General features: G+C 45.9%; 1 protein-coding gene across 8 annotated transcripts in view; it reads right to left on the bottom strand.

Annotated features, from left to right (window-relative positions):
• POR (cytochrome p450 oxidoreductase) overlaps positions 1–19,522 on the bottom strand; it is a 64,594-nt gene that overhangs the window by 12,612 nt on the left and 32,460 nt on the right. For all 8 annotated transcript variants that reach the window (XM_081133304.1, XM_081133305.1, XM_081133307.1 and 5 more), the window contains one exon: positions 452–500. In XM_081133304.1, coding sequence (XP_080989430.1) covers positions 452–500 — 49 coding nt within the window. The remainder of the gene's footprint in view (positions 1–451; positions 501–19,522) is intronic.

The following is a 19,522-nucleotide window of genomic DNA, read 5'->3' as shown; positions in this document are numbered from 1 at the left end:
TTCTGAGTTAGAGGGATAGTTTCTTCTTTTTTTTTTAAATATATCTTTATTGATTTCGGAGAGGGGGAGAGAGAGAGAGATAGAAACATCAATGATGAGAGAGTCACTGATCGAGCCCGCAACCCTGGGCATGTGCCCTGACCGGGAATCGAACCCTGATCGTCTGGATCCCAGGTCGATGCTCAACCGCTGAGCCACTCCCGGCCGGGTGGATAGTTTATTCTTATAGTTGTTCAAGAAATAAACATTCAAAAAACAAAGTAAACTGTCCCAGCAATAGCAGAGCAGCTTTGGGGCTTTGGTAAGATGAGAATGTACTCGAGAGAGAGCTGGGCCTGGGTTCCCACCACTCTCTCCTATCTAGTGCAGCTGGCCTTCTGCTGGACTCCCCTAAGCATCTGCCAGGGCCAAGACTTGCTGGCAAGAGCACAAACATAGAGAGCAAACTCACCGTCTTCTTCATCTTTTCCACAAAGCTGCTGTCTTTGGCAGAGGAGGTCCTGAAAAACAAAAGTGTCAGATGAGTATGGAATGCATGTGGCAGCATCAAGAAGCATTCTCCAGTGAGCATGCCAGCAGCTGCCTCTGGTCCAGTGCCAGGGCTGCCAGGCCTCCTCCACATTCCCTCATAGTAAATCCAAAACTTCTTGAGACACCAACACCTGGTAGAGCCAGGAGCCCCCACCCCCCAGACAGATGGGAACAAAGAATGGTCAAGGACCTCACTTCCCCATCCCTCAGCATCCATGGCCAATGATCCCCACAGCCTTTTCTCATCTCCAATCCCTGACTCACACAGCACCTGGAGACTCCTGAATATAAGTCTGACCGTGCCACTGCTTGCTTCACTCTCAAACCCTCAATGGCTCCCATACCCACAGGATAGGGGTACACAAGTCCCTTTAGAATCTGTCCCCAGTCTTGCCCGATTCTCCCTGCCACACACACTCTCCATGATAGCCCTCCGAATTCTGTCAAGCCATCACCTCTACTCAGAGCATCCTCATTACGCTTCCTCGCCAATGGATTCCTATTCCACCTCAAGGGCCTGCCCAAGTACCAACCCCCTGGGATTCCTAAGTACTCCTTTCTTCCTTCCCCTTCCCTGCACTAGAGCCATGTTTCATTGTGCCCTTCTCTGTCATCCTGGCACTTTCTAGAGCCCTGAACTGGGCCCTATCCCCTCAGAGAACAGCACTACTGCAGGGTACATCACAGCTTCAGGATCCTCTGCCCACTCTCTACCTCCTGGCTGGAAGCCTCCTGTCCCCTCCATGTTCATTTTCGGTCCTTTTTATTCTCTCTTTCCTTGTCCCAGGCCTGCAGGGCAATCTAAAAAAGCCAAGTGAGCCTCCCCAGGGACTTTTAAGCCTAAGGCAGCAAGGTGGGAAAAACAGAAGATATTTGCAAAATATGTGTATCTGGCAAAGGACTTGGACTGAGAATATAAGAAATCCCTATAAATAAATCAGAAAAAGCCCTGGCCAGCATGACTCAGTGGTTAAAGTATCGGCCCTCACACCAAAGGGTCGCAGGTTCAATTCCCGGTCAAGGGCACATACTTGGGTTGCAGGTTTGATCCCACCATGTGCAGGAGGCAACCAATCCATGTCTCTCTCTCACATCAATGTTTCTCTCTCTCTCCCTCCCTCCCTTCCACTCTATCTAAAAATCAATCGAAAAAATATCGTCAGTGAGGATTAACAACAAAAATCAGAAAAAGATACATAATCCAACTGAAAAATTGTCAAAAGACCTAACAGGCACTTTCTTAAAGAGAGTACCTAAAGGGCCAAAAAACCCATGGAAAGGTGCTTGACATTCATGTCCAGGTGAAGTTGTGGAGCAACCGGAACTCCCACATACTTGCAGGGGAGGGCGATATGGCACAACTCCTTTGTTAGGCTGTTTGAAAGTATCTTCTATATCCCCAGCAATTCACTCTTTGGTACAGTCCTAGCAGAGTGCATTGTACCGGTGCACCAAGAGACCTACCAGGAATGCTCTAGGCAGCATTAGATACATGAATCCTCACAGGGAACAGCCCTATGGTCTATCAGCAGAATAAACAAACTGTGGTATATTCCTACAATGGAACATTCTCCACTGCAGCAACGAAAAAGATGCTCGCTGCACACACTAACATGAATGAATCTCACAAACATGATGATGTTGAGTGAAATAAGCCAGACAGAAGAGAGTACATATGTATGATTTCATTATATCAAGTCCCCAAACAGGAAAAACTAATGTGTGGGGACAGTGGGCAAGGGACAGCAGGGAGATTCTTGGGGTGCTGGTAACGATCTGCTCTTTGATCCAGGTGGTGATTACCACTTGTTCACATGGCGAGAATCATCGATCTGTATGTACCTTTCTGCAGATACTATATTTCAGTAGAAAGTTTATACTTATTTTCAGGCAGGCATGGGAGGCAATGAGGTAGAGGAGGCTAGGCAGACCCGGGTGGCATTCCTAGCCTGTCAATTCACAGCTGAGTGAACTTGAACTGGAATTCATTGCTCCTCAACTAGAAAATGGGATAACAAAACACTTCAAAGGTTTCTGCAAAGATCAAATGAAGAAAAAGGATATAAAGGACCCATGAGAGCATCCAGCGCGAAGCAGGCTCTATAACTGACCACTGTCACTGGGAAGGGAGTTCCAGCCACTCCCCTCATCACCTCCCCTGCTAGACCACAGCCAACAGCAGGGTCTCTGGGCAGCCAGAGGGCACCACCAAGTCCTCACACAAAAGCTTGTGGTACAGAGTGACAGTGGGTGTGTGCAGGCAGGTGCTGAGTATTCCCACAGTTTTTCAGAAGTTAGCTGGTGGATGACCTCCACTCATGCCATTTATTTATTTATTTAGCAAATCCTTTTAATAGAGTGGCCAAGGTTATCCCAATTTCCAATTCAGACAAGTCCAGCCAAGCAGCTGTGTTTTTCATGAAACATGGATGGGCCATGGATGAGATCAAAGCAGGATAGAAAGGGACTCAATGAGGTTTGAAGGGGCCCAAAATGGGCTGTGTCTGGGGTGGGGTGGGCTGAGCTGGGATCAGAAGTGAGATGGGGCTAGCCTTGGGGAGGGTGCAGAGCCTCCACCTTTCCTCTTCTCCCATTGGGGCTCCCTGGAGGCTGTCTAGAGCTCAGTGGCTCCCTTTTGCCTTTAGCCTGCCAGCCAGGGGATCCCCGTGCTGGTCAGAAAGTCTGGCCAGGGGGTGAGGATGCAATTGCAGGTGGCCAGGCACTTCGCCCCTGGGGCGACATGTTGGAAATGCCGGGTCTCAGGGAAGGAGATGTGATCACATCCAGGAAGCCCCTACCACAAAGCAGGCCCATCCCCACTCCAATACAGGGCGCACTGAACGCCTACTTTACAGACAGCTGACAGAGGCTCAATGGCAGCACTTGTGCCCAGTAAGTGGCCAGGCAAGGACCAATCTCAGCCTGATTCTCTTCGCTCTTTCCCCTGCATCCTCTGGTGCATGGAAAAGTGTACTAAAGAGTGAAATGCCGGCAGGCACAAGCATGGATGTCACAACAGCATAAAAGTGATGTCCCTTGGGATTAGAGGCCTGCAGTCCATGGAAAAACTTACTAAGTGAAGGTTTCTTTTAAGAATGCCTCTGGAAAGTATTACTAGATTTGATAAATTAATTTGGCAAGGTTGCAGGATACAAAATTAACATCCAGAAATCGATGGCATTTTTATACACCAACAATGAACTCTCAGAAAGAGAAAGTAAAAAACAATACCATTTACCATTGCAACTAAAAAAATAAGATACCTAGGAATAAACTTGACCAAGGATGTAAAAGACCTATACTCGGAAAACTACAGGACACTGAAAAAAGAAATAGAGGAAGATATAAACAAGTGGAAGAATATACCTTGCTCATGGATTGGAAGAATATCATTAAAATGTCCATACTACCCAAAGCAATGTATAGATTCAATGCAATTCCTATTAAAATACCAACAGCATATTTCACAGAGCTAGAACAAATACTCCAAAAATTTATATGGAACCAAAAAAGACCCCAAATAGCCATAGCCATCTTGAGAAAGAAGAACAGAGTGGGAGGGCTCACTTTACTGGATAGCAAACTGTACTACAAAGCCATTGTAATCAAAACAGCCTGGTATTGGTATAACACCAGACATATAGATCAATGGAACAGAACAGAGACCCCAGAAATAGACCCACGCCATTATGGTCAGTTAGTATTTGACAAAGGAGGCAAGAGCATCCAATGGAGTAAAGACAGTCTCTTCAATAAATGGCGCTGGGAAAATTGGACAGATACATGCAAAAAAATGAAACTACACCACCAACTTTCACCATACACAAAAATAAACTCAAAATGGATAGAAGACTTAAATGTAAGTCATGAAACCATAAAAATCATGGAAGAAAACATAGGCAGTAAAGTCACAGACATCTCATGTAGTGGAATTTTCACTGATATATCTCTTAGTGCAAGAGAAACAAAAGAAAAAATAAACATATGGGACTACATCAAACTAAAAAGCTTCTGCGCAGCAAAAGAAAACAGCCTCAAAATACAAAGGAAACCCAAGGTTTGGGAGAACATATTTACCAAGGATGTATCTGATAAGGGGCTAATTTCCAAAGTGTACAAAGAACTCATACTACTCAGCAAGAGGAAGATGAACAATCCAATTAAGAAATGGGCAAAGGACCTGAATAGACACTTCTCCAAAAAGGACATATGGATGGCCAAGAGACACAGGAGAAAATGCTCAGTGTTGCTAATCATCAGAGAGATGCAAATTAAAACCACAATGAGGTATCACCTCACACCTGTCAGAATGGCTCCATCAACAAAACAACGAACCACAAGTGCTGGCGAGGGTGTGGAGAAAGGGGACCCCTAGTACACTGCTGGTGGGAATGCAGACTGGTGCGGCCACTATGGAAAACAGTATGGAGGTTCCTCAAAAAATTAAAAATGGAGCTGCCTTTTGACCCAGTGATCCCACTTCTAGGAATATATCCTAAGAATCCTGAAACACTAATCAGAAAGAATATATGCACCCCTATGTTCATAGCAGTGCAATTTACAATAGCTAAGATCTAGAAACAGTACAAGTGCCCATCAGTAGATGAGTGGATAAAAAAGCTGTGAGACATTTACACCATGGAATACTATGCAGCTGTAAAAAAGAAGGATCTCGTACCCTTTGGGACAGTATGGATGGACCTGGGGAATATTATGCTAAGCAAAATAAGCCAGGCAGAGAAAGACAAACATCACATGATCTCATATGTGGAATCTAAAGAACTTAATAAACTGATGGACAGAAATGATTCAATGACATGGAAGCATGGATCAGACTGATGAATCTCAGAGGGAAGGAGGGAGGTGAATGGGTGGAGGGGGAGAGTTTAGCTAAAGAAATTATATGCATATATGCACAACCCAACACAGACAATGGTGTGGTGAGGGACTGGGGAGGGGGGTGGGGCGGGGTCAATGGAGAGAAAAAGAGACATCTGTAATATTTTGAACAATAAATAAACAAATAAATAAATAAAAGCAAAAAGTAGTGCTAACACTGTCATAAGGAAATTTAGAGTATGAAACCATAAATCAGATATTCAGGTGCTTGAAGATTTCAAGCAATCTGATTTTCATCCTTCATTTTGGTCATGTAGTGGATCATGTTGACTGATTTGTGGATATTGACCCACCCTTGCATCCCAGAATAAATCCCATTTGATCTTGTTGAAAAAAAAAGAATGCCTCTGCAAAGCTGTTTAGACACAAAATTTTGTAAACATAAAGACAGAAGTTTCATGTTTAAGCCCCCACTGGGTTTTTCACTAGGTTAGCAGTCTAGACTATTAGGCCCTATTTAGTATGAAATACTAACTACTAACCTATTTAGTATGAAATACTAGGCTACTTTCAGGGCCTTTGTGTTAAATAATGTTACATGTGGGGCCCTATGGGAGGCAGGGCTCAGCGCCTGACTTGGCCACTCCAGCTTCTGTCCTCTGTCCTGGAGGCCCTGTCAGTGCAGCAGCCCCTCAAGGGGCCAGGTTTTCCCACCTGGTGATCATGGGAACCCACAGAGGCCCTCCCCCCCTGCTCCCCATTACCCCAGCAGCTCCAGGGCAGGCCCATCCCAACATAAGCAGGGCCAGGGAAAGAGCATGAATAGAGTTCCCTCAGGCCTGCCTCCTTTCTCTCCCTACTCCCAGCTCCAACCTACACTCCAAAGGGGTGTGGGTCTGGACATCTTTCCTACATGTCCAACTTCTGTCCATGTCCAGCCACCAACAGCCACATGTTCACTACCCCTATAGTTTACGTGCGGCCTAAACCGGAACACTAAATGTCTGTCTCTGCACGAACACGGCGTGCCCGCCAACACGCTGTTAGACGAAGAAAGCAAGGTGCACAACCCTGTGAATTCTACCACTTGTTCATTCTGAATTCGGAGTCATATATATTACCTACTAAACATGAGTCAAATGTAAATTTAAACTGATGGTTAAAAAAACTATCAGCAACCTAGACAAACGTTTCTGATGAAATAGTATCAGACAAAAAGCAGATACAAAACTAAATGTAATTTCCACTTATGTGAAATGTACAGAACAGGCAAATCCAGAGACATGGTGGTGCCGGGGACCGGGGGTGGGGGGATGGGCGTGGCTGCTTAACAGTGTCTCCCTCTGAGGTGGTGAGAATGTTTCTGAATTAGATAGCCATGGGAACTGGCAGCAGAGGGGCTCCTAGATGAGGCCCATGTAGCTGGTGGGGAGCTCAGCTCCAGCCCTGACAGTCAGTGTGTGTGTGGGGGGGGGATGCTTGTAGGGAGGAGGGCCTCAGTGTGGCCTCCTGATGCAGTTGCACAGGGTGGGAGTCTCAGGCTGGCAGCTCTGGGAGCAGAGAGGGGAGCCCTCTAGGCAGGTCTGGTTGTGAACGTCAGAGGCAGGCAAGACGGCTAGCCTTGCCTGACCATGGAGGAAGGATCCTCCCAAGAAGCATGCGCACTTCTGAAGGCTAGCCCTCGTCTCTTACTAGCTTCAACCCCCGGGGAGAGGAAGAGCACTCCCACCCTCTCCCCTCAGCTCCAGGGATGGCTTCCAGAGATCCTGGGCAGACTGGGGTCCATAGAGGGAAAGGGAACCTGAGGGGACTGAGGAAGACCCTGTACCTCTCTAGTCAGTGCCCCAACACGTGCAGTTTCCTGGTGTTCTTACTAGTTACACCTGGCCTGCTGGGTGGGGCACAGCAGAACCTGTCTCCCCACTGCAAGGCCCTGCTACTCAGCCCGAGTAGGTCCACACCTGAGTGTCCTCAACTGGCTTCACCCCATCTGACAGCTTCACACTGGAATCTGCACATGGAACCTGATCTTTCACAGGCAGAGGAGTCGGTGACGGGCCTTTCTGGTTTCCAGTCCATATCCTGTCCTTGGGAAGCAGGAAGATGCAGCCTGCAAATCTGAGACCAAAGGGGCCAGCAGTGCCCCTGCCCAGCCAAACCCCCCAGGGGCTGTCCCCAACTATGCTGGCCAATTCTACACAGCACCCTCCTCATGCTTCCAGGGCATCCCTGCCCGGGGAGAAGTTCTGTCCTCACTTGAGTATAGGTGTCAAGTGTCCCTCAGCCAGAGGGGCATCTACACAGTCTGCTGCCAGGGACACTGTTTGGAACTGACCTTCTCAGGGTGGGCTCGTCCTGCGGAGATGAGTATGTGCACCCCATGGTTCCTCACTCCCAGCTCCAGGACTTAAGGAAGAAGGCAGGTTATAGCTCTCTTCTGGAAACGGGCAGGGAGCCAGCAGCTAGGAAGTCGGGTTCGTCCATCCTCTACACAGTGTTGGCTGGGCCCCTTAACTCTGAAAGTGCTCCTGGATACCCCAAAGTCCTCTTGGAATCTCGGCTGAGCCCCTGTGTACATCTGTCCCCATAAGCCTGAGAACACTGGAACATCTGGCAGTTCCAGCAGGGAGGAACCGGGACTCTGGGCTGAAACCTCCCGTGATCCCCTGCGTTTGGGCACACACCCCTCCTCCTTCGGTATGGACAGAGGGAAAGAAAACCTTCCCAACCCCAACTCTCGGGTCTCCTTGGAAACTGTTTATATCAGAGCCCTTTCTCCTCACATCCTCCCCCTTTCCCATTTGAAAAAAAAAATAAAGGAAGTCATGGAGGCTGAATAAAGCTCTTCTAGACACTAGAAGGCAGTTGTGCAGGTTGCTATGGCAGGGCCGTCTCTCCATAAAGGAAGCTGCATTGAACCCGCTGCCAGGGTGCCTCAGGATCATATTAAATTAGCTCTGGTTTCCGTTTTCCCCCCACAAAAGAACTGTGGGCAACAGAACCTAAAAGACTAATCCTAGTCTATGTCACCTGGGAGCATGCTGTGTGCTGTGAAGCTAGCACATCTTACCCTCCCATTGCACGGTCAGGGGACTGCCTGGCAAGGTGGTCATTGCATTTGCTGCTGAGGTGGTTCACCTTGAGGAATGCCCTTCAAAGAACCCAACTGTAAACAGCCCAACACAAGAGGCCACAGCTGGCCCAGGCTCGGAGCCCAGAGGCCACGCAGCTCCAGAGCAGAGCACAAAAGGTTCCAATTAGGGCTCTCCACTCCTAAATTGGGAGCAGGAGTCTCTCTAGTTCAGGCTTCAGAAGTCAACTGGAGCTAGCTGTGTGGGAACAAAGAAAGGGAGGGTGGACAAAATCATTGAGTCACTTGGACAGAGATGAACCAAGATGTCCTGTGATTCATTTGTTTCCAGTCCCAGTAACACTCAGAAGGATTTCTGAAAACTGCAACTCAAATTTAATTTTCTGCACAGCAGAACTGATTTCTTCTGGGACTTTCCCCTGCCCTTGGTGACACATGGGGCAGCTCCCTTCCACAGCCCAGTGTGTGATGGCAAGTTCTCCAAGCCCCAGGGTAGCAGGCCCCCTAGTCAGAGAGCAGATGAGAGCTGAGACATGACACACAATGGTGCAGAGGCTGGCTGGCACAGGACAAGCTTTGACTTTGAGGTGGGAAGATGGCTCCAAGTGGGCCCAAATTTCTCTGCCATGAGCAACTTAGTCCCAGAGCCTTGAGGCAGAAAGCTATTGGTTTGGAAGAGCTGACTTTTGTGAAAACAAAGTGGTTTGTTGGAACTTAAATAAAAAAACAGCAGCTCTCTCCATTGACAGGACCAAGAATGGAAACGAGCACTGATGGAAGAGCAGTTCGGAAGGTGCCTCCTGAGACAGTGGGCCTTCTGCAGGTGTGGGAGGCCATGGGTTAAAGACAAAAAAGGGATGAGAACTACTACTTGAGTGCCTACTGTATGCCAGATAGTATTCAAGGAGCTTTATATTTTATTTCATTGAATCCTACAAGCTTGTGAAGTGGGCAAGGATTTCCATCCCCATTTGACAGCTGAGGAGAGTGAGGCTCGGAGGTGAAGCGGTGACTCAACTCCAGGCACAGTGGTCCAGCACCCAGGGTTCATGTCCACTCCCACTGAGCATGGCTGTACCTCCCCATCCCAAACTGTCAGTCAAGGCACAGAAGTCCCAGGTGTGTCCCCTGGGCACATTCCACAGCCCCAACCACGCATCCTAGGTCATTGTCATTTGGGGTGCTCTAAGGCATGAGTGGGCTGCTGTTTCCCTCATGGACCCCCCTCCCCCCACCCAGAGAGCCTTCAACATGTATCCACCAAGACAAGGACTCCTTAACCTGCTGAGGCCCTGGCCACCTGCCCTCCCAACACCGCAGGGTGTTCTTTGGCCTCTCTCTTCTGAGCCCTAAAGACCACTGGGCAGTGACTCGATCGTCAGGTGTTAGGCAGGGCTGCTGCTAATATACAGGAGTGGAGAGTGAGACTGAGGTCCAACGAACTGCTCAGGGATATTCAGCCCATTAGTGACAGAGAGAAAAACAAAGTGGCCCTGCCATCGTATACAATCAAAGGGGAAAGAGAAAAGAAAGCAGGGAAGCTGGGGGGCCAATGTTGGGGCTGCGGTGGGGAGTTCGCAGGAGTGAGTGCAGAGGTGCGGGAAGAGAACCCCTGAGGCACCAGCACCAAGTGCCCCAATGATGCCCAGAGAGGTCAACAGGTCTGCCGATGCTTAGCTCTGCATCGCTCTCCTAGAACAGAGCACCATCAAAGTTGCAGACACTAGCCAGAATGGCAAAACCACCCCAATCTCATCAGAGAACAGGAAAGAAGAAAAGACAGGTGAAGTCCCTTAGTGGTCAGGTGGCAGAGGAAAATCCTGCCTTTGCTTACAGGGGCAGCATGAATATCCTGAGCCCATTTTCTCACCATTTCCACTGATGGTGGGAACCTTCAGGCCCGGTCTACTTCTCCTAATGCTTTTCTCTTGGTAAAACTCACTTGTGTTTCTATTTTCACGTTTGGCAGAGCCAAGAAACTCTCTATAGAAAGAGCCTAAACTAGATATGGGAAGAACGCTAGCTCACTTTCCACCTGTTGACACTCAAAAGACAAATATGGATAGAAACGATGCTAGAAGCCTTCACTCCTGGCTTTCCTGAACCTTCTGTCCAAAGTAAGTCCCCAGATACAAGTCACATAGGAACATGAGCTCTTTTGTGGCTTTTCAGAAGCAAACCCCTGTGGGATGCAATCAGCAAAATCTAGGCTGTGGGAAACTCTGTGAAACAAATGATCTGGTTTCTTCAAAAATGCTTCAAGGGAAAAACAGGGATGGAGGGGAAACCCATGAATTGAGAGACTTCCTGTCATGTTAAGAAGTAGCCAGGCACAAAAAGCTGTAGCTACATAATTCCATTTGCATGACATTTGGGAAAATGCAAAACTACAGGGATCCAAAACAGACCAGTGGTTGCTGAGGTGGAGGGAGGCGGGTACTGAATGCAAAGGGGCCTAATGGGAGCCTTTAGGGATGATGGAATATTCTGTATCTTCATTGTTAACACTGGTTACAAAACTGCATACATCTCAGGATTTATCAAACTATACACTTAAACAGTGAATTTTACTTAATTTTTCTTAAAAGGTGAATTTTATTGCATATAAATTATACCTCAATATACTTGACCCCCAACCCCTGGGAGCCTTATAAGATTTATTAATCAATTGTAATGTATGGGTCTTGTTTAGATCCTAAATTTAAAAAAAAAAAACTTTAAAAAATTTATCAATCAGGGAAGTATGAATGAATGCTGATTGAGTATCTGACGATATGAAGCTTTACCGTTTACTTTCAGGAGTATGGCATTAAGTTATGTTTAAAAAGAGGAGTCCTTGCCCAACCAGGTGTGGCTCAGCAGTTGAGCATCAGCCTAGGTTTCAGGAGATTGCGGTTTGATTCCCGGTCAGGATACATGCCCAGGTTGCGGGCTCGATCCCCAGTCGGGGGCATGCAGGAGGCAGCCGATCAATGAATCTCTCATCATTGATGTTTCTAACTCTCTCTCCCTCTCCCTTTCTCTCTCTGAAATCAATAAAGATATATTAAAAATAAAAAAATAAAAAATAAAAATAAAAAGAGGAGTCCTTGAATTTTAGAGGACAAATATTTTCATATTTCCATATAATTTCATAGGAAATATTTCCAATTTCCTACGAAATCATAAATTTCTTATTCATAATTCCTATGATTATATGATTAACGATAAAATTATATGATTGATTTAAGAGAATCCAGGAGCAGTGGGGAGGGAGAAGGAAACAAGACTGGTGACGAGAGAGGATAACTGTTAAAACGAGCGATGGGTGCATATGAGTTCACTCTTCTATGCTCTATGCTTTGGTGTTTGTTTGATGTGTTCCATAATAAAAGCTTTGTTTTTCTTTAAAGCACTCTCAGGTGCCAGCAGTGAAGCAGAGATGGGAGGTCAGGGTTGGCGGTGCACTACAGTGCTTCTCAGGGCAGTGAGCACAGCAGAGGAGTGCAGCACCCGGGGGTGGGCCGGCTGGGAGGAGGGCTGTGATGCAGGCCCCATCAAGAAGGGTGGCCCTGCTCAGCTCCAGCCACTGCTGGCAGGCATCACTGTGGCCTGATGTGGCCAGATTCTCTAACTTTTTTTCAGAAGAAGCTGTAAGTCTAGGCTTTATGTGAAATTGCCAGCCTCTTCATTTAAAAATTTAAAAATACTGTGTAAGCCAAAGCCAGCCTGTGGGCCGGTTTGCCTTAGAGGCAGCCACACACACAAATTTAGCATTTACTAATTCAACAGCCATTCTCTGAGTACCTTCACTCTGACAGGCACTGTGCCAAGCTAGGGACCCAGACAGGAACTCAGTGCTACCTCAGCACCATGGGAGGCAGAAATAGAAACAAATTCCCACCCAACAAGAAGGGTGCTCCATGCAGAGTGCTGTTTCACATGTGTGAGGTACAGAGGAGCTTCAGACTCCTGTGGGAGCCATCCTTCCTCTTGGCTCCTTTCGGTCAGGAGCTGCCTGGTGTGGAATGCTCTCTCCAAGGGTACCAGCTGAGTGAAGGCTGAGGAGTGAGTAGAAGTGCATATGAAAGAGTTACTTTTAAAATTATTATTATTATTAAGAGAACGTGTTGCTTGTAACGTTCCTCTTTAATAGGTCATTAATTGCAATTAAAAATAATTCAAAAGATCTCCCCTGGGGAAGAAAATGATGTTCATGAATTAGAAGGCTCAATATTGTAAGACGTCAATTAATTTATAAATTTGATCCAATGCCAACTAAAACCTCAACAGGTGTTTTTTTTAACTTGCTTGGTTTTGGTGGACAATTAGTCTAAAAGTTATATGAAAGTGTAAAGGACCCCAAAAAGCCATGAGAATCTTAGAAGAACAAAGCTGGAGGGCTTAGCCTACTAGATATCAAGTCAAGAGTTAATATAAAATCATAGATAATTGAACACTATGGTATTGGTGAAAGGACAACATATAGATCAACAGAACAGAACAAAGTCTAGAAATTGACCCCCACATATATTGTCACCTGACTGATAGCAACAGTGACACTGAAGTGCAGTGGGAAAAGAATGACCTTTTTCAATAAGTGGTGCTGGGTCGAGTAAGCACCCATGAGGGAAAAAAACTAATCTTGAAGCACCTCACACAATTCACCAATGCCAAATTGATTTCAGCTGGATGGCAGAGCTAAGTTGAAAGGCTACGACAATGATGTTCTTACATAAAAGAACATCTTTATGACCTTAACTAACGAGCTCTACAACTGGACACAAAAACATTAACTGTAAAGGGCAACCAAAAGGTTGACAAATTGGATTAGTCAAGAATTTCTGATCATCAAAAGACATTATTAAGAGAGTAAAAAGGCAAGTTACACAAGGGGAGATGATATCTGCAATACATTAATCTAACAAAAGACTCATACCTAGACAAGTCAACAAGAAGGCTGATAACTTTATAGAACAAAATGGGCAAAGTCTTGAACAGACAGACCTTCACAAAAGAAGATACCTAAATAGCCCATAAACACATGAAAAGGTCATCAGTCATCAGAGAAACAAAAATTCAAATAGGATACCACCACATGCCCATTAGAATGGCTAAAATTTAAAAAGCTGACAAAAATAAGCATTCGTGAGGATGGGAAGCTACCATATGCTGGTGGTGGACTGAACATGGTACAAACATGGAGCTGAATATAAACCTTCCCTATAACCCAACCAATTCTACTTCAAATCACATACTTAACAGAAATATGTCCAGATGGGAACCAAAATACAAGTATTAGAACAGGATGTTCACTGCAGGCTGGAAACAATCTAAATGTACATCATCATTAGAAAGAATAAATGATAGTTTATTTACACGATAGACTACTATGCAGCAATGAGGATGAAAGAACTACAACTACACACAATATGGATAAACCTCAGAGACAGTGTTGTGAAAGAGACCAAAGGATACACATTCTGTGACACCACCACTCATCTGTCATGAAAAGTCAGGAAGGTGGGTGACCTGGGGTAGTGTGACTGGATGGGGCAGAGTGACATTTTTTTTCTGAACGCTGGTTACATATGTTCATTTTGTGACAAATAATCAAACTGTGCACTTAGGATCTGTGTACATTTACGTTTGTGTGTTATATACTTCAGAAAAAGGTTACAAACAAAAACAAAGGTGGTCTTCTAGAACCTACCTTCCCTCTAAGCCCTGCCACCTACCTCGTGCTCACCTCTACAAGTTGGCCCTGAGGAGCAGAGGAAGGAGTGGCAAGTGGCCTAACCCCGCTAACCACAGCTCTTGATCAGCCTTGAAAAAAAATTTTTTTAAGATTTTTTTTTCACTTTACTGTCTTCCTTCTAACAGCCTTGATCTCTTTTTTCCAGTTGACCCCTATCCCCAAATCTCCTAAACTTGCGTTTTGCTAACCTCCCTTGCCCCATCAGCTTACTTCCAGAGGAATCCTCGCCCTCCATGTCATGGCCACTCCCTCTCCTTCCCAAACCTGCTCCTGAGCCTGTGTGCCTTGTCAGCCTCATCTTCAACTGCCCCTCCTGTCTTCTTCACACCCAACCAGGCCCCCGCGGCCCATCAGCTGTGCCTTCACTGTACTTGCCCTTGGAGACTCTCTCCTCAGGCCTCATCATCTCTCACTGTACCACTTCCTGAAAGGACTCTCAGCCTCCCTTCTGTCTCCCGACTGCCCTCCATCCATCCCCCACATAGCCCACATGGGGCCCTTCTGATCATTTCACTGTTCTATAAGAACACTCCAACTGGGCTCCAGCCTCACCTTTTCCACACCCCCATGCCCACTCTATCCTGAACACTCACCCTCACAATCCCACCAAATGGAGCACTGCCTTTCTATCACATCATGTGGTCCTTCTCCCTCTGGGCCTCAGGTGGATCACCATAGCCTGTCAAACTCCCACTCTACTTACAGACTCAACTCAAATGTCACCTCCTCTTGAAAGCCTTCAGCAACCTCAAGTCAGAGCCTGTCCCTGCTCCTGGGTCTCCCTGGCTCTTCACATGTGTGTTTTCTAGCACAGCCCACTCCAGATAGATCTGTTCTCGTGAATGCTCCTCCCATGGGACTGGAAGGCAGGGGCTCCGTTTTACTGATCTGTCACAGGGCTTAGCACAGTCTTACATTTTTCTGACTTGATGGATCCCAGGATGTTAGCCAGGATTTCAACATCACCTCCCGTCCATGCTGCCCCTTTCTGCCAGAGGCTGGGTAGCTTCCATGTACTTCACCTGCGTTACTGTCAACATTCTAGTCCCAGTGTTGCTCCTGAGGTGGAACCCTGCCTGGAAGGAGAGTCAGGGCAAAGTCTACTCTGACAAGTGTATTACCTCCTCTCCCATCCCTATCCTGGAGGGTAAAGACTGTCTCCAGTACCCTCCTGGACTGACGCTGATTTGGGCTCAGAGAACAAGCTCCAAGCTCCAGAAGGGTCCACAGGTGGTCTTTGTCAGCCAGCCACTCACAGACAGTGGCAGCAGAGAACATCTGAGGGTGCCTGAGGTTCTGAAAGCCAAATCTAGAATGGTTATGAGGGCCCTGGAGGCCAGAACACCTGGGGAGATTCATTTCCACCACAGGCCCTCCTGGGTCCCCTGTACCTAGAAGTGCAGGGTTGGGGGACTGCAGATATGTGTCCTAGGCCTCCATGCTATTCAAAGTGCCTGCTGGTCACACACACTTGGTCTCATTGATTTTGGTTTCACTGGTTTGGTTTTAAAAAATATTCATGGCTAAAGGTTTGGACACAGTGTCCCAGGTGGCCAAGGCCTTAACAGACCTTAAAACACCAACCAGAAGCCACCAGAAATCATGGTGAGAATTCCTGTTTATAGCCCTGAGCCACACATAGTCCCCACACTAAACTCTATCACACCCCACTGACCTGGTAGGTAAGGGAAGATCTGTGTTGAGGGAGCAACCATCTGTGCTCACTGAAAATGAGCAGTCAGGGACCATGGTGCAGGATTTATAGTGGAAGGTCCAGGCTTGTGGCCAGTTGTATCAGTTAAGTGATCTCTCTGAGTCTGTTTTCTAATCTTTGAAATGGAATATTAACAATATCTAAGAGACTGAAGGCAGCACGGCAAAGTGTGGAAAACATGGACTGTGAAGTTTGCAGATCTGGGTTCAAAAGCCAGCTCTACTACTTATACGTTAGGTGGCCTTGAGCAAACTCCTCAATCACTAGCACTTTAGTTTCCTCATCTGCAAAATGGGATTATAATACTTTCCTTGAAGGTCTCGTGAAAGACTGGAGATATCAATAATAAGGAAAAAAATAATAACACATGTAATTTGAAGGCTCATCATGCACCAGGGCTAGGGCAAAGGGCTCTGTAATGGATTATGCCATTTAATTTTTATAATACTATGAGAAATGTACTGTTATTATCTTCAATGTACAGTTGAGGACATGTACTTCAAAAGATTAAGTAATGGCAAAAGTCACACGGCTACTATGTGGTAGAGTCAGGATTCAAACCTTAGTGACCCAATTTTAGGGCCCAGGACTTAATCACTGTACTATAAATGTTTCCCTGTACAGTATACACATAAAACACCTGGCCATAGCAAGTATTCAACATGATATAATGAGGGATGAGAAAAGAATCTGTACAGTGTAGAACACTACATATACAACATTAAAATTTTATGATCAAGAAGAGGGAACTGTAGTTTCAGCATCCTGGCAAAGGGAAACAATTCTAATCTACAAAATACAAGCGCTCCCACAGTCTAGGAGTTTTATTGCAAGTCTATCTTGCAAGGCAAGAGAAGTGACAGGGAGAATGGCAGTTACATGTGCTCCCATAGCACATCCATGTCCTCACTCACTGCAGTGGGGGTGGTACACCTCTATTTTACAGATGAGGAAACGTAGGGCTACTGTCAGCTGGAAACTGGACACTGGTCTCGTTATTTTGAGTACCTGATTTTTTACACCAAAAATACTTTGCTATACCAGGAATGCACCTGTATCAGCCCCAGCTGGAACAGGCTGAATACCAGCTCACCTGCTGGTCTGCCCTCTCAGCTTCCAGATGTGGCACCACTTTCTAGGACCTTCACAACACCACCTCCCACAGCACATCTTCCAGTCCTTCCCCCAGGGTAAATACCTTCTTTCTTAAGAGTTCTGGCAGCCAGCATGTCCCTCTTCCTCGCCACCCCTTTCTTTGGTGGGCCTCTCTCCGATGAACCATGAGGCCACCGACCCTGTCTAGCACACAGTTCTGTTGCAGAGGCCCTGATTAGATAATGCACATGAAAATGCTTCATAAGCCATTTGTTAAAAGTCCTTTCTACATCCTGACTTCTCAACTTCTATAATGTAAATGCCACCTCTGTATTTTTACAGCACCTAGCTAGAGCTCGATGCAAAATACATTCTGACACCAACACTAATCAGCTACCATGGAAGCGACCATCATAAACAACACCTCATTTAATACTTGCAAGAGCCCCGTGAGATCGGGGTTATTGCCTCCATTTAGCAGATGAAGAAACTGAGGCAGAGTGAGGTTAAGGGTCTTGCCCAGGATCTGCCCAGCACTAGTTACAATGCAAGCTTGATAAACATGGGGACTTCATCTACCTTATTCATGGCTGTTTGGGACTTAGTAGGGCCTTGGTAAATATTTGCTGAGTTGTTTTAAATGTAAAATGTAAAACTAATGCCCTGTTAGTGGTAAAGCAGGTCCTTGAATAATGTTTCACTCAGCATAGTTTTAATATTAATGAGATGTCCTAGGAACTTAACTCTTGTTTACATCAATTAGCCTGTGGTAAAATTGATTTCATTATCCTATCAACAATATTAAGTAAGGACTTACTACAAAAAATTGTATTTTCTGAATATCTACTTTAAAGTTCGAGGACTGCAACTTTTCTGAGAGAGAAAAAGGTTACCAAAACTGGAATAGGGGACTAGGACTTGACAGGAACCTGAATGCTCACCCTGCCCAACGCTGGGAATTCTGACCTAAGCATGGCCCCATGCTCTGCACCTAAGACCTGCTCCTTGTGGAATCTGGGGAGCTCCCAAGGGGCTGTGCCCTGGGGCTCTCCCAGTACAGGGCCTGGCCTGCTAGATCCTACTCGAATCTGCTTGAAAGAACATGACTCAGTTGCAGGAATGATACAGAACTCAATCTGGAGGAGACAGTGGTACACCATCATTTTTTCATATCTAAAAACCATCTATACTTACTTCCTTAATATTTTTTCTTTAAACTAAGTCATCTTTTCAATTAAACTTTCTTAAAAGGAAGCTTTATGGAAGGTTTAAAAAGTCAATAAAATAAATATAGTGTTAGTAAAGTCAGGCTGAATACTGCCTAGGATATTGTGAACTAATTAAAAAAAGTACATATTTGGTCTTCATCTTGTTTCTGGCACAAAGCTCCTAAAACCTTAGACTCCTAAGTGATAAGAGCAATAAAAGCATCTTCTGTTATTCACAACAAGCCCCTTTCATCCACACCTGAGTTTATGTTAATAAAATGACTTGTGGAAAACCCCTAAGGATGGGGCTAGTAGCTAAGGAAACCAACCCTGTGATTAACTTTCAGCCCCATCCCTAACCTCTGGGGAAGGGAGAGGGACTGGAGGTTGAATTAATCCCCAATGTCCAGTGATTTAATCAATCATGCCTACATAATGGTCCTCCATAAAAACCTACAAGGATGGGGTTTGGAGAGCCTCAAGACTGCTGAACAGGTGAAGGTGCTGGAGAGTGGAGCACCTAGAGAGGGCATGGAAGCTCCATGACCTTTCCCCATCCTTTGACCTACTAACCTTTTCCATCTGCTGTTCCTGAGTTATATCGTTTTATAATAAACTGGTAACCTAGTAAGTAAACTATTTTCCTGAGTTCTGTGAGCCACTCTAGCAAATTAATCAAGCCTGAGGAGGAAATATGGGAACCTCTGGCTTATAGCTGGTTGGTCAGAAGCATAGGTGACAAACTGGACTTGCGACTGGTGTCCGAAGGGGACAAGGGGTCATATGACACTGAGACTTTAACCTGTGGGATCCGATGCTAACTCCAGGCAGTTGGTGTGAGGAGAGTTTGAGAACTGCTTGGTGTAGGGAGTGTTGAGAGTTGAGAGAAAAAATAGTTTTCCTCTTATATTGTCACTCTCCAAAACTCTAAGCTGGAGATAGCTCTCTTCACTTATAAAAAGAAATTAGCAAGTTTAGGTATAAGGACTTATTAGCACCAAACTGCAATTTTCTCCTTGCCAGTAATGAAAAGAATTGTAAGAAAATTGTAAAAGGAGTAATCACCATGCTACATGGTCCTGTGCCCACAGCACCTCTATGATCCCATCCGTTTACAAAATGGAAATGTAATAGGCAGCTAGACAGTCATGAGTGGAGCAAGGACGATGAGCCAGGCACAGAAGGTCACCAGGGCTGGAAGTCCCAGGTGCCTATCAAGAGGCAAAACTGGGAAAACAAGGAACTCACCCCCAGGGTCACCTTTCCTCACCCAGCACATGGCTGGTGATGCAGTTGGCTTGAACCCC

This window comes from Miniopterus schreibersii, assembly GCF_964146895.1.
Source record: "Miniopterus schreibersii genome assembly, chromosome: 3".
Lineage (NCBI taxonomy): Eukaryota > Metazoa > Chordata > Mammalia > Chiroptera > Miniopteridae > Miniopterus > Miniopterus schreibersii.
The sequence above is the reverse complement of the archived record's forward strand: the minus strand, read 5'-3'. Positions and strand labels throughout refer to the sequence as shown.